This window comes from Watersipora subatra, chromosome 3 (assembly GCF_963576615.1).
Source record: "Watersipora subatra chromosome 3, tzWatSuba1.1, whole genome shotgun sequence".
Taxonomy (NCBI): Eukaryota; Metazoa; Bryozoa; class Gymnolaemata; order Cheilostomatida; family Watersiporidae; genus Watersipora; species Watersipora subatra.
In genome coordinates this window covers 36,014,994-36,031,341 of record NC_088710.1, presented here as the reverse complement: position 1 = coordinate 36,031,341, position 16,348 = coordinate 36,014,994, and the positions used below count along the sequence as shown (strand labels likewise).

The 16,348-nt window shown below is 36.1% G+C and overlaps 2 protein-coding genes across 2 annotated transcripts in view; both read right to left on the bottom strand.

The window, feature by feature from the left end:
* LOC137390558 (uncharacterized) overlaps nt 1-4,280 on the bottom strand; it is a 34,355-nt gene extending 30,075 nt beyond the window's left edge. Inside the window, exons 1-6 of the mRNA XM_068076887.1 lie at nt 4,217-4,280; nt 3,935-3,975; nt 2,185-2,339; nt 1,886-2,075; nt 1,542-1,682; nt 81-224 (exon numbers count right to left, since the gene is read on the bottom strand). Of these exons, the coding sequence (XP_067932988.1) occupies nt 81-224; nt 1,542-1,682; nt 1,886-2,075; nt 2,185-2,339; nt 3,935-3,975; nt 4,217-4,280 (735 nt within the window). The remainder of the gene's footprint in view (nt 1-80; nt 225-1,541; nt 1,683-1,885; nt 2,076-2,184; nt 2,340-3,934; nt 3,976-4,216) is intronic.
* Nucleotides 4,281-8,156: 3,876 nt separating this feature from the next.
* Nucleotides 8,157-16,348, bottom strand: part of LOC137390557 (uncharacterized) — a 44,693-nt gene continuing 36,501 nt past the window's right edge. Inside the window, exons 28-34 of the mRNA XM_068076886.1 lie at nt 15,957-16,103; nt 15,273-15,462; nt 13,679-13,778; nt 13,231-13,280; nt 12,815-12,929; nt 10,744-10,895; nt 8,157-8,513 (exon numbers count right to left, since the gene is read on the bottom strand). Of these exons, the coding sequence (XP_067932987.1) occupies nt 8,401-8,513; nt 10,744-10,895; nt 12,815-12,929; nt 13,231-13,280; nt 13,679-13,778; nt 15,273-15,462; nt 15,957-16,103 (867 nt within the window). The 3' untranslated portion in view covers nt 8,157-8,400. The remainder of the gene's footprint in view (nt 8,514-10,743; nt 10,896-12,814; nt 12,930-13,230; nt 13,281-13,678; nt 13,779-15,272; nt 15,463-15,956; nt 16,104-16,348) is intronic.

Genomic DNA, 16,348 nt, shown 5'->3' with positions numbered 1-16,348 from the left:
AAGTTGAATTTCACCATCTTTTAGTTAAAATCGGAGGTGCGTAATTAAATGGGATATTTGAGCACTTGTATTTTCCTCACCCGTCCGTCGTCAAATTTGGAATGATATTCTACAGTCATCATGTCGCTAGACCAAGTATCGTTAAAGTTGACTCCGATGTTTCCAGCCTCGATATGAGAAATCATGAAAAAAGGTCCCCCTACGAAAGCTGAAAATATCTCAACCTACAAAGGAGAAACTCAGCATGAAAATTGAGGAATATACCAGATGAGTGCCAGAAAATCACCTACAGCCTGATCTAGTGTGAAGAACATTTGGGAACATTTCTGTCAACACTTTTGGGGCTACAATGGGATGCTGCACGCTTTAACAGCCATATTGAGTTTTATAAAAAAAGTCTACAAAATGAAGACGAGACAACTGCTAAAGAGCAAATAGTTTGACCAACCAACAAAAACTAGCATATGCCAGACGTCTATAAAATCTAACCTCAGAATATGCAACAGAATATGTTAGTAACTACCTAAGATTATTCTGTACTTCAACTTAGCAAATGAACACCAAGAAAGTATCTTAGACTTCAAGATGTCTCAAGTTAACGGTTTTATATAGATATACAAGATATATAACATATATATTTATATATATGTTATATATAAATATATATACATATATATAGCTAAGACATATATATGTAATATATATATATATATATATATATATATATATATATATATATATATATGTACTAGCTAGATGCTTGGTGTTGCACGAGTAATAAAAAAGTTTTTGTTCGGAAAACTTACTTTCAATCAATGTGTTCAACACCAACATCTACCATTCTAACTTTTAAATCAAGATGTTTGTTTATTTCTGTCAGCTGTGCTATTTATGTTTACTGTGTATATTTCTGTGTGATTCATACCATACCGGGTGCAGTGCCTACTATTGATTGCAATAGTCTTGTTGGCTATATGAGTCTAAGCATTTTTCTTCACTTATGGGCATGCAAGTTTCTTCTGGTATGACTTTACACATAAAGCTACTGTAGCTGCAGTGTTTAACGTAAAGCCATGAAAGATTGGCATATATTCCAAGTCTGCGCCAAATTTATTCCATGGTGTAGCAGTGGGCAGTGGAGTGTATCAGATAAATAGATGTCCACAGAGCTGAAGGTTATGAGTTCAAATCTAGTTCGCCACGGATTTCTCATTCTTAAAACTTTATTGTTATAGCTGAACAGATGGAAGTACAGACAGACAGACATTGACATTCATATATATATATATATATATATATATATATATATATATATATATATATATAAATATATATTTATATATAATGAAGATAATAATTTATATATATATATAATATAAATGTATATTATATATATTACATGTATATGCATATAAAACCGTTAATGTCTTGGAGAAGTCTTTGAAACCTGTAGAACTGTTGAACCTGACAAGACTAAGCTCCATGATGCTAGTCTTATGACACCAGAATAAAACTTACTGCCATAAATCAAGCTATCTTACCTGCACGTCTGTCTCTATAGCACTAGCATGCACCGTCAACCTGTATGGAATCACTGATCCGATCCTAAAGACGTCGGTGTTTTCAAAGTCGCCAATCGCTTCTAGTGTAAACTCGAAGGCATCAGGGATTCCACTTCCAAGCTAGATGAAAGAATAAACCGTATTGTTGATGGTTACAGTATTTCTCTCATATAGGAACTCAGTCTATAAAAAGGCTGACCATAATCTAATAACATGCAGATGAGAGACACTGTTTGAGCTTGTGTGCAAAAGCAAAAACACTTTCAATCAAAATTCCAATAGCATTGATAAGTGCAGCAGATGGTAGAAAAGCACGTCCTCACATGAGATCTTTTAACTCTTCGGTGTTCATCTTCACTAGAGAAATCATTCCCGGTCACTTTGAAACTCTTGACCCTTCTTCCTGTTTTCTTATTTGACCTTTCAGACAAGACAGAATACTTGTGTTGGCTAGTGTCACCGTTGGCATTGACGCTCTCTGCCCCCGCCGAAAGATCTCGCATACCTGCATCACTATATAAGAGAATGTTATGTAGTGATCTAGCTATGCAGTCGAATTCGTGAAGTTGTGTAGATCTGGGTAAATAAATGATGACAGACTCGACGTATGAAAAAGTGTTACCTTTGTTTAGCAGTCTTTTCCATCAAGATATCAGCAATCTGGTTATCATTCACCACTTCTTCGCCTGTATCTTCTGCGGCATCAGAGTTCTGACTGAGTAGACCTTTCATAAGACTTCCAAACTTATTCGCAACAACGTTTACGAATGACTCATACTACAATCATACAGATAACAACATCTATGAGACACTTTCACAACAAAGTCGAAATCTTACCGTCAAGAGCTTGATTTTCCTAAAAATAATAAAATCATTTAGTTTGTGTTTTTATTTGAAAAAAATTTTACAAATTTTATTTGAAAAAGTTTTGATTAGTTTGTTGAAAGCCATTTGTGTTAATATAAATAGAAGTAGAACTGCAATCTGAAATAAAAAATAAAAATATTTTAAATTATTTTGCTTAAATAACAATCTAGGCATCTATTAAAATAATTAAAGTTCTACAATTCGCAAATTTTTTTTAAAAAACTCACTCCCACATGTTTGCAAAACCTTGTTCTTGTGTTCTATATGCGGAAAAATATTATAATGGCATGATTGAATAAAAATTGCATTAAAATAATTTTAAACGATCAAAATGTATTTCTAAAGCAATGTTGGCATTTGTGTAGCCTGAGGTTCGACATATAGAACGATAGTTATTAGGTCACGATACTGCTCCATAATAATGGTTTTGGTAATATGTACTGTTCTATTACTTTGGTCTAATCAAGGGTCACTTTTTTACTGGCCACTTAACTTACAGTTCAAGGTTGACAAACCATTCTAAAGCGTGAACTACTACTCATAACACACAGCATGTATGCGCAGGCAGGCAGCACAGCATGTATGCGCAGGCAGGCAGCACAGCATGTATGCGCAGGCAGGCAGCGTAGCATGTCTGCGCAGGCAGGCAGCGCAGCATGTTAAAAGACACTCAGAGCTAAAAGAAGGTTGAATCAATAATAGCATTAGACTAAGTGGATTCACAAACAGAATCTAATATAGAAATGAAATTAGCATATGATACTTCATTTAAATTTTAAAATTATGCAAGCAAAGTTTATACACAAGTATCTATATCATATTTTATAGCTATTTATTCCATATTGATGTTTTATAAGCTCTCTTCAGAAAGGAAATGTATACATTTAAAAATTATAATCGATAATTTGTTTAAAAGATATGGGGCTATTGTAATGGTACGGCGCTATGGTAAACCAGCTTTTCTGGTTTTGGTTAGAACACTCGATTTGGTTAACTCTATGTTTTCCTGACTCAGTTACTCTCATGTTTGCGTTATTCACAAGATGGAAACAACAAAAAGCTTCATGAGTTTTTTGTTGTTTCCATCAAGCAAATTTTGTTACTCACAAATTTTTATAGAATTTCTAAAAAATGTGAATTGTTTTTTTCAGTCGTTTTTATTGAATAATAAGATAGCAAATAATAAAATAGCAAATAATAAGATAGCAAAATATCATAAAAGATAGTTATGTAACTTCTATATAAGTAGTTTCATTTTGCATTCAAAATTTTTTAACATGTATCCAAAACATTTTTAGTCATATTTGCAATTTTCATGTGTGTTTTAGCAAATGCGACAGAGAGATGAAGCTATGTACACAATAATATGCTAAGAAAGATCGTGAACATAGAACAGTATATTTCTTTCACAGTAATTGTGTATTTGAAGAACAATAGATGAAACTGCATATGAAGCCAAATCTAATACAGAATACAGCTAACCCAGGAGTACAAAATAAGCTTACTTGTTCTTGTCCTTCATCTTCCGCAGCTTTGGCAAAAGTTGCTAAAATAAATATCAACGGGTATTAAATCCGAAATAAAAAGCTGCAAATTCAATTAATAATAATTCGACACAAAATTTTTGTTACTTTTTAATATGCTGACTAATTTTACAATTGAATCTGACACATAGCTGTCCTGTCAATAGTCTGTCCTAACACTTGGCCGACCTAATGCTTTGTTGTCTTGACACATGTATTTTGACACACAGCTGACTTGACTGGTAGCTGTCCATGGTAACATACAGCTGTCTCGACACTTAGGTGTCTTGACACATAGCTGTTTTGACACAAAGATATCCTGACACATAGCTACCTTGAAATATAGCTGTCTAGACTCTGAGTTGTTTTGGTGCATACCTGGTAGTTTTTTGATACATAGATGTTTTGCTAAACCCATCCGCTAAACTAGAATTTGCTCTTATTCGACATGTAGCAAAGATCACTTTTCGACATGCTTAAAACTATTGAAAGAAGCTCACCCTGTGTCAAAAGAAAGATTGCTAGAACCAGCAGAGCTTGATGTCTTTTCTTCATACCTGTCCGCTAGTTTTCTTTCAGTCTCGCCTTTAAAAAAAACAAAATCAAAAAGTTGTACGAAGCGAGTCCCAATTCGTGCTCATCAACGAGCGGGCTAGCTTACATTGGCATCAACCACACTAGCTACGCAAATGTCAATATTTCATTAAAAATTCATCCTTTGGCTCAAATGTGATCAATAGAAAATTCAATAATCTAACAATAAAAGAATCCGCCACATTATTGATTTTTGAGCAGACGTGAGGAGAAAGTCGATAGGCAGTATAAAATGATAAGCCGTACAACAAGTGAATCCATCATCGTATAATATTAGCCATGTTTATTTCCATAGTATCTTGCACGACAGCGGGACAAAGGGATTGAAAGGTGTATAACTTATAAATAATATGAAGTTAGCAAAACAAAGTGCAGTTGAGTTGAAGGGTGAATTATCATATAAATTGTTTTAAACTAATCCAAATATCCAATATATTCAATAAAGACGAGTTATGCCTTGGGTATCGTCAAATATGTGCTAGTTTTCAACTGCTCGCGTTAAAATAATTTATGTAATATTATACGTAACAAGGGTTATATGCATTGTTATAATGTACATTACTACAGTTTAGGCAGAGAAAGCATCAGCATTTTTATCCCCTTTCTAGATAAAAGGCGTTATTGTGGCTCATCAGCTGTATCAGAAGGCTGAGGTCAAAGGCCATGCAGAGCTTTAGTTTTCTTGACGTAATTCTAAAACAAAACACGTTTGAACACTTAAGTGTTTTTGACTAATCAGCTGTTAATACCATTGTTGTACTGAGCAGGTTGATAGCCAACCCTGTAGCCATTGACGCATAGCTGTTTATGGCAACTGATTCAACAAAGGCAATTAACTGCAAATCAATACATCGCAGTTAACATTCACTGCAGACTGTTTGGGCTCCTTTCTCACAAAAGTCAAGTTTGATTATAGGGAACATACCTTGACATAAAAAAATTGCAGGAGTTCAAAGCTATAAATGTGTTTGTGTGAATTACAAGATCTGTGTGTGGTAAACGTTAATTAGCAAGTTGCGATTAATTTTTCTAATTTTGCATTAAAAGAATGAGATCTTTTCTCCTGAAAGAAGATTTCACTGCAACTGATTGTTACCAATTTTATATGTTTAGATTGAGTTGAGAGACATAAGCCTATATGATGATAAGATAAGGAACTGTTTCCTCCATCAGCAGTTGTGTCTCTATATGACATCTGTATTATTATATATGTATGTTGTTATATATAACATCTCTATTACTATATGCTATTACATGTATATATACCATCTCTATTACTATATTTTGTATATGACATATCTATTACTGTATGTTGTTATATGTAAAACATCTATTACTTTATGTTTTTTATGTTATCAACTCTTACCTTAAGTGTTCATTTGTTTCCTCCAATTAGCCAAGCACAGAATAGCCTCAGAGTTTTTTCAGGCACTGCCATCCATATGAAATCCATAGCCTACTTGTGACACTCCTATATTTATTATTTATTCGGCCTTCGTTTATCTAATAATTGATAACTGACACCAGATAACAACATAGATGCTGCATAGATCAGATAGCAACATTAGATTAAATAGCGACATTAGATTAAATAGCGACATTAGATTAGATAGCGACATTAGATTCGATAGCGACATTATATTAGATAGCGATATTAGATTAGATAGCGACATTATAGATTCAATAGCGACATTAGATTAGATAGCGACATTAGATTATATAGCAACATTAGATTAGATAGCAACATTACATTAGATAGCAACATAAGTTTCCAGCTCCCTTCTGATAAGTTCTCTGGTATATGAAAGGCAAAAATCTTTTTCTGTATCTCGTCAAAGTCATTGATGATTCCCAAACGAAGGCAACTTCTATGTTATGGTTTACACAAGCTCTGATAACCACTAGAGTTTAGCATTGAGCAGGCATGGCAAAGGAAATGGCTCTTACTACTGTTTGTAGCATAAAGCTAATGTCCAATTGGGCAAATTTCAGCTCCATAGTTGTAAGTGTGGACAATTCTACTCTTTGTAAGCATTCGCTTTTAGCCATTATGTTCCTTTGTATTTTCGGCTAGCAAAAATAACTGTCTATATATAAGAGGGAGCTAGTAACTTGTTCCTGGCAGCAGAAACCCACTGAAAGGCAATTTAGATTATGAATATGATATAAAGCTTTAACGCAGTCTCACAATATATGAAATGCAATTCACACAAGTCTATTGTTATAAACACACTGTCAATGAGATTTAATTGTAGCCAGTCCAACTGCTTCTCTCCAAAAAGCAATAATTTAGTGGTATTTGTAACGTACTAGTAAAGCCTTTCATAGCAGGAACCTAGAAAATTCTCGAGTATTCGTTAAAACTTGGTCTTGCCGAATTGAGCATTTGAGGTGCCTAAGTGTTCAGTACTGGTCATTAAGATTTCGATGTGCAGATACAAGAGGTGCTTCTATGCCTTCTGAGGCTCCTTTAATCACAGTTTGGGTTGGGCTACTCAAATGGTTTATGACAAGGCAGTTACAAGCAGAAACTTAAGTCTATCACAAAACATGTTTATCCATGTTATATGATAGTATCATTCTTTGTAATATATGTAGTTGTCTAAAGGTTATATCGCCGTATGTCTGCCTTAATTTCAGAATGCTTTAGTGATCGTATGAGATAACAAATTGCACATTATCACAAACCTATTCAAGTTTACATCGGCAAATATTCCATAGAATCACGTTCTTATTATACAAAGCGCTCACAGAAACGACAAAGTACTAGTCCTGTACTAACTGTGATGAAAGAACATATAGATCAATCAATCTGCAACAGTCGATTACCATCGTCGAAGTGGTGCACATTGTACAGGCTGTCATCAAAGCTTGGTGAACTATCGGGAAAGTTTGCCACTGTCAAACTTTCCCGATGTGTTCGCGTTTCTTCGTCGATGCCATCTGTTCACAGTGCACATAGTCGACAATAAACGCAGAGAGGACAACTCCGACAAGGGTGATATAGTGTAAACCAGCCTTTAATGTATGAATATGGCTGCCATGAATATGGCTGCCTCATACTGTTTTGATGATCCTTCAGTAGAGTTTAGATGATAAATCATGCACTGTGTGTCCTAGCAGGGGCCTGGAGTGCTGCATCAGCTTAACTCCTTACTGAATACTCCACTTGATCATCCATAAATAGTTAACTAGTTGCTGGCAGTTACGTCAAACCATCATTTATCATTTATAGCCAATAATAAAATTTGAAAAGCTGTTTTTTTAAATTGTGCTTTGCTGAATAATAAACATTTTAGCAAGGACTTGGAACGAAGACTTGGAAATAAACATAGCAATGAGATTGATGAGGGACACACTACGCTCTGAATTAACTTTCTCTCACATAAAAGAAACTGACGCTAGATTGAGGAAAAGTATTATATAACCAGAGTATTGTTTTCCAATAGAGTTATGTAGTTCTATTAATTGTCTGATCACTCTATCTATTGTTTTTATAATAGTCTAATGTTTTTGGCTAAATGCTAATTTCATAAGCTACTACCTTCTTTTGTTCACAAGGGGAAGCAGTTATGGATGTAGTTAGAAAATAGATAAAAAGTTTCTGGTATCACATTTTGTATTAAGAAATAATGCAACAGGATCCATACTTAATATCTGTTGTATAACAAATAAATAAATAAAAATAGTATTTCTTGACTATTTGAAGCCACGTCACGTACCATTCTTAATGTCAGTACTCAAGTGTGAACATAGGGTCAGGCGTACTACTGAGCACTGGCTAGAGCATATCCACTATTCTTCAACACTATATCATTAAAAGTGGGTGAGAAAAAGGAATGTTCCGTAATTGATTAGTTCCATGCAGTACTCCCCCAATAGCCCACTTGATCATCTGCTGTAGACTTTCCAGCTGCAACTATTTCGGCTATAGTACCAGGATATGCGTGGAGAGCTTGGTTGGAAACTAAAAATCAACCAATAGTTAGATATATAGATAGATATATGAATAGATATCTAGATAGTTTTGTAGATAGCTATATAGATAGATAGATAAATATATAGCTAGATATAGAGATAGATATATAGATAGTTATGTCAATAGATATTTAGATAGATATATAGATAGATATATAGGTAGATATAGAGATAGATATATATATAGATAGATAGTTATGTAGATAGATATATAGATAGAGATATATAGATAGATATATAAATAGATGTATAGATAGTTATGAAGATAAAGAGATTGATGATAAATTGACGGATAGATGTAATGAGGGGTCTGACTGAGGAGCAACCAATAGCGTATAACCTGACAAACAACCAATCAGCAACAGATGTCAGTTGTGAACCTTTAGCCTGCTCCAAGGAGTGTATCAGTTTGTATGATCAGTTCTAGTTTGACCAAGCATACTGTGTATCTATATATTATATAATATTATGATATAATGTGTATTTTTTCCGCAACTGGAAGTTCATAGTGACCAATTCAAAATTTTCCGATCAATAACCGCTGTTAGTGGTTGCAAAATCTCTCTGTCTAGTCCTGCGCGGTGCATGTTTGTATATCATCATAACAAAACAGTGTTTCGGTTATGACTAGTGGAGAGAGGTAACAATGACTTTTGATTTGTGCCAGAAGGTAAAGCAGAAACAACCTTTAATAAACCTGGTAAATATCTTTAGAAAAAATTTGAGATTAAACATGTTTTATAGATGTTCTGATAAACACATAACTCCAGTCATACCTCCAGTCATAACTCCAGTCATACCTCCAGTCATAACTCCAGACATACCTCCAGTCATACCTCCAGTCATACCTCCAGTCATACCTCCAGTCATACCTCCAGTCATAACTCTAGTCATACCTCCAGTCATACCTCCAGTCATAACTCCAGTCATACCTCCAGTCATACCTCCAGTCATACCTCCAGTCATAACTCTAGTCATACCTCCAGTCATAACTCCAGTCATAACTCCAGTCATAACTCTAGTCATACCTCCAGTCATAACTCCAGTCATAACTCCAGTCATAACTCCAGTCATAACTCCAGTCATACCTCCAGTCATACCTCCAGTCATAACTCCAGTCATACCTCCAGTCATACCTCCAGTCATAGCCCCAGTCACAGCCCCAGTCATACCTCCAGTCATACCTCCAGTCATAACTCTAGTCATACCTCCAGTCATAACTTCAGTCATAACTCCAGTCATAACTCTAGTCATACCTCCAGTCATAACTCCAGTCATAACTCCAGTCATAACTCCAGTCATACCTCCAGTCATACCTCCAGTCATACCTCCAGTCATACCTCCAGTCATACCTCCAGCCATAGCCCCAGTCATACCTCCAGTCATACCTACAGTCATAGCCCCAGTCATAGCCCCAGTCATAGCCCCAGTCATAGCCCCAGCCATATCCCCAGACATAGCCCCAGTCATAGCCCCAGACATAGCCCCAGCCATATCCCCAGACATAGCCCCAGTCATAGCCCCAGACATAGCCCCAGTCACAGCCTCAGACATAGCCCCAGTCTTAGCCCCAGTCTTAGCCCCAGTCATAGCCCTATCTTTAGCTCCAGTCATAGCCCCAGTCATAGACCCAGTCATAGCCCCAGCCATATCCCCAGACATAGCCCCAGTCATAGCCCCAGACATAGCCCCAGCCATATCCCCAGACATAGCCCCAGTCATAGCCCCAGACATAGCCCCAGTCACAGCCTCAGACATAGCCCCAGTCTTAGCCCCAGTCTTAGCCCCAGTCATAGACCCAGTCATAGCCCCAGTCATAGCCCTAATCATAGCCTCAGTCTTAGCCCCAGTCATAGCCCCAGTCATTGCCCCAGTCGTAGCCCCAGTCGTAGCCCCAGTCATAGCCCCAGTCATAGCCCCAGTCATAGCCCCAGTCATAGCCCCAGTCATAGCCCCAATCATAGCCTCAGTCATAGCCCCTGACATAGCCCTAGTTCTAGTCATTTCTCAACCAAAAACATTTGAAACCATTTATACAAGTTGAGCAGCGTAGATGCTATAAACCTTAATGAACCCGCTGTCCTTTCTGAAACCAATTGATTTTTGAATGTGTGTCAAAGTAACAGGAAATTGCATCCTAAATATAGCTATCGCAGAAACATAACTCATGAAATGCATGCGCTGACAAACAGTATCAGCATTGATTCATAATGCCTCACCAGCCCAGGTGTGCCCTGTCTCTGTTTCCTCCCCATACAGCTCGAGGAGATCAAAAACAGTATTACCAGAAAGAGGAAATGGCAGATATGTCGTCCGGTGGTAGTCCACATGTGCATCTATGCTTGCAAAGTCATCTTCCTCTACTTTTGCCCTAAAATATCCACTCACTCGAGTAGGTATGTTTGCTATTGATGAAATGCTCTGCTACAAATGAATGTATCTAGACCTACATACGAGATTTGCATAAACTATACAATTAAGCAGGCGTGTCGTAAAATGCCTTGGAAATTAACATACTTACAGACAAAATAGCAATACATTTTAGTGCTTTATAAAATGTAAAAGTGTTCAAACATTGTCTAAATTTCCACCTAAAGACATTTGCCACTGTTAATACAGCTGTAAATTCTACTACTACCGCCATTTAATTTAGTATTACTATTACTGCTACTATTACTACTACTACTGCTATTAAAACAATCACTACTACTATTACTACTATCACTACTATGATTACTACTACTACTACTACTACTACTACTACTACTACTACTACTACTACTACTACTACTATTACTACTACTACTACTACTACTATTACTACTACTACTACTGCTGCTGCCACTACTAGAACTACTGCTACTACTACTACTACTACTGCCACTACTAGAACTACTACTACTGCTACTACTACTTCTACTATTACTACTGCTGCTACTACTACTATGGCCACTACTACTATTACTGCTACTAATACTGCGACAACTACAACTCATCACTACTTATACCCCTTCCACTCTAAAAACTTTATATTGAGTAGTTCATCGCTTTTTCGTTCTTCAAACAATATGAGTTGTAGTAAGCTTATTATTTTTTCTATAGTACCATATCCAATATGCATTATGAATCACTAGTACTCAGGTAGCCTGGTGTGCCGTGAGAGATTGTCATGCGCAACAACTATGCGCACAAATATTCTCCAATGTAGAAAGGTGATTGAGTGGTGCAGATGGGAGCGTGCTGGGAAGCTGAATATCTGGGTTTGATTCCCGCATAGTGCTATCCTTTTTCCTAATGCTTTTAGCATGGTTTCAGACTAGTGAACGAACGAACATCGCTCTTAATATAGTAAAGAAGTTGAGATTTGAATACTTGGGTGGTTGTCTCCTCTTGAGTAAGTAATGTAATGAATATAGATGGTGGGAACCACAGATATAGTAAACTCTAGATATCCAAATTATCAAAATAAATGAGGGCTATAAATAGCATGACGCAATGTCATGGTGCTGTGTAGAGTGAATCAGCTGATCTATGAATTCCTATTGACTTAACAATAAAACCTGCACAATTATTCTATAGTTTGTGCATCTGAAACTGCATATTTTATTGAAAATATATAAAACTGACTTTGGATGAGAAAGGCAAGAATCTTACACACATGGTAATGGATAATACCATAGATATAGTAAACCCATACTATATAGTATGTAATACTATATATATAGTATTATATAGTAAATTAAATTATTAAATTAAGTAATATTAAATATAGTATACCCATAGTAATATCATAGATATAGATAAGGGTTTACTATATCTTTTGGTGGGAACTATAAAACCATTGGTAGACAAAGACACCAGGGTTTGTCTACCAGCATTTGACTACCTAGCACCCTTTAGTACATCTAGACTCAACTGATCAATAACCTCAGCCTGATACCAGAATTTTAACTTAGCCGCATTCAGATTGGCTGTTGAACAAGTTTGGACAGTTCCTAGTTAAATTTGTTTGGTCGTTTTCGTACTGAACCATATAGGGAATTATTTTCCCCTTTCATATGTAATAAACATCTACAGCCAGTATTTAAAATGTTCTGTAATATGACTGACTGCACTTGGTAATGAAGACTTTCTGGGTGTCAGCTTAGTTTCCTAGCATAACAGATCTGTAGTTACTCTTTTTGTAATTCAGTAAGGGAAGGTTAATACCCCACACTGTGTTTTCTACGATATATGAGAGCATTTTATTCTTTAAATTTAATGTGAAAAAATGAAATGACTAAAATTTACCAGGTGTGGCCCATATCGGTGCTTCTTAAGGTGTTCCAGCGGTTGCGGGCGAGGGCATAGATAGCTTCAGTGGAGGGATCATAACCCAACATGTTCATCACATTGTCATCCATGGCTATGTAAAAATATGGAAAATAATTGTTTATTAAAAACTATATTTAATCGGTTTGTTTATTGTTGCAACTATTGTTAGCTTTTACTGAAACAGCTTTTACTACGGGTCGACATAACTTATCCTTCAGAAAAGTAAATATGCCATGAGCAGACAACTCATAGATTCAAGCTAAAGCTGTGCTTCATAACTCGTACATTTTGTGATAATTTGCTTACTTATTTTAACAAAAATGAATTTGAAGAGAGTCTAAATTATAAATTATAAAATTTAGCGTTTAAACCACAGGTAAGCTGACCCTTACCAAACCAGGATAGTCCAACATCATTGCTGCCAGAGCAGTATGGTAGATCACTGCAAGCAAATAAGATGTGTGTTATTCATTTTGACTTCCACAAAAATTTATAAATTTAATTGGCCATTAACATATAAGCTAAATAATGGACAAGTACACCTTGAAAACTCAATGATGCTTTAATAATCGTTTCTATGTAACTTACAGTAGTACTCACAGACGTCCCCAAACAAATCAACAGAATTGAGGCTCACCAATGCAAACAGACTTGAGTAGAACTTCCGCACTTTTGTTTGTACGATGTTCAAATATTAATAACTGTACAAGGACATCTGAATGTTCCTCAAAGCAAGACATTTATCTATGCTTAAAAGTGGCTCAGAATAATTAGGTCAATGTTAAATAGTTAGGTCAATGTTAAATCTTTATCTAAATTGACCTTGACCTCAAGGCTTACTTAGGTTGGCTGATCATGCAGACGAAGATATTTTCCTTTACTGCCAACATCTGTCGCTCTTCGTATGACTTTTCTGACTCTACGGTTTCTTGGCACGAGTCTGTGACAGCAGGTAAATCAGGATTAGCAAGAGAAAACAGTGAAGCAACCTTGTTAACCACTGCTAACTATTCTATTAGCCTAACAGTATGAGACGAGAATATTCTGAATTTTTTCATGGCTTCATATAAAGCCAAGTAACAAATGGTAGAGGAGAAAATTGAGCACTTATTGGTGAAACATTACACAGAACTGTTTTAGTAGGTAAATAAGACAGTTCAATGATTCATTTTCATTATCTCAACTTTATGAGAACTTATAAATTTCTCATAAAGTTTATGAGAACTATGGTCAACTATGGTCTGGTTCTAAAGGGTCTCTGCTTCACTATGGTCTGTTTCTAAAGGGTCTCTGCTCCACTATGGTCTGTTTATAAAGGGTCTCTGCTTTACTATGGTCTGTTTATAAAGGGTCTCTGCTTTACTATGGTATGTTTATAAAGAGGCTCTGCTTTACTATGGTCTGTTTCTAAAGGGTCTCTGCTCCACTATGGTCTGTTTATAAAGGGTCTCTGCTTCACTATGGTCTGTTTATAAAGGGTCTCTGCTTTACTATGGTCTGTTTATAAAGGGTCTCTGCTTTACTATGGCCTGTTTATAAAGGGTCTCTGCTCTACTAGGGTCTGTTTATAAAGGGTCTCTGCTCCTCTATGGTCTGTTTATAAAGGGTCTCTGTTCCACTATGGTCTCTTTCTAAAGGGTCTCTGCTTTACTATGGCCTGTTTATAAAGGGGCTCTGCTCCACTATGGTCTGTTTATAAAGGGTCTCTGCTCCACTATGGTCTGTTTATAAAGGGTCTCTGCTCCACTATGGTCTGTTTTAAAGGGTCTCTGCTCCACTATGGTCTGTTTTTAAAGGGTCTCTGTTCCACTATGGTCTGTTTATAAAGGGTCTCTGTTCCACTATGGTCTGGTTATAAAGGGTCTCTGCTCCACTATGGTCTGTTTATAAAGGGTCTCTGCTCCACTATGGTCTGTTTCTAAAGGGTCTCTGCTCCACTATGGTCTGTTTATAAAGGGGCTCTGCTTTACTATGGTCTGTTTATTAAGGGGCGCTGCTCCACTATGGTCTGTTTATAAAGGGTCTCTGTTCCACTGTGGTCTGTTTATAAAGGGTCTCTGCTCAACTATGGTCTGTTTATAAAGGGTCTCTGCTCTACTATGGTCTGGTTCCAAAGAGTCTCTGCTTCATTATGGTTTGTTTCAAAAATTTTCCCAAAATCTTGATGCAGTATTTTCAGTTTTAGACGTTAATCACAGAGCGGTCCATTGATTCATTTGGAAAATTTACAGTATGGCTCTCTACTTTGGCAGCGAGTTTCTTGTATCAGGAAGAAAATGATCTGATTAATTTCTTATCTCTTCATAAAATGACAATGTTTCAAAACAAATAGGATACAGTTGATGGTTTACTCAATTTTATAGTATGTAGGAACTACATGAACATTTTATGCCCATTGATTACCCTATTACAGCAAAACGGAGGTGAAACTTACATGCAGGTAGAACAGTCTTGTATGGCCATGAACAGCCATGAACATCAAATCTCAGCTTTTGTACATAGGAATTCGCTGCATTGCTCTGAGGTACGAGTCGTAGAAACCTTGTCTCAAAAGCGAGCTCATTCAGTGGAACCATAACTTTGGTAGAAGAGTTAGCATTCACTGGCCAGACCACGTCAAAAACCTTCACATAGTGGAAAGAATTACAGAATGTTTTACAAACCAATGCATGTTTACTTGATAACCTCATATAATCTTTACAGTTTTACCTACAAAAGTCTGTTAAATACATACTGCTGGTGTAGCAAGAACAGCTCCTAACTACCATATCCAATCAACAAACAGAGCTGGATTATTGAGTAGTTTCTCAGAAGGTACTCGAGAGGTAAAACAAGTTGGCTATGAGAGCCAATAAAACACAATTTACCACAATTATTATATTATAGGTATTGGATCATTTTCTCTCAAGCTATACTATAAATAGATTGTTTATAATGCAGTATTCTAAAATATTTGCATTATGTCCTAATATTCCGCAATTTAACATTACAGTATATCAAACTAAGCATACGCATGCTTTAGTATATCATACAATGTTATACCAAAGCATGCTAAAATTCATTTAAGACATTATTCACTATGAACACATTTTTCTGAAAAATGTCATAATATCTTTACCTTTTCTACTCCGCCTTCCAACAGATATTCCCATCTTAACCCTTCCCAACTATACTGTAGCTTAAAAGATGTCATCCTACTGTCGAAGTCATTCTTGAATGGCTGAATTGTCACTGCGGTCATCCTCACTTGACCTCCCAAGTCAATCTAAAATAGAGGCAGCTTAATTACTTAGCGAGGATTAACTGAAAGGTAATAAGTGAGAATGTAACAAACATTCAGAATCAGGCCTGAAGTTCACCAGGTCATTGAATTTTAGACCATGTTATGGGATGCAATAATGTTAGAAAAAGAGCAGCATAGAATGTAAGCAAATACCGGAACATTTATTGTACCATCTGACTTGAAAAAAGGTTAGAAAGCTGTTTTTACTTTTATCTGGACGATGATAT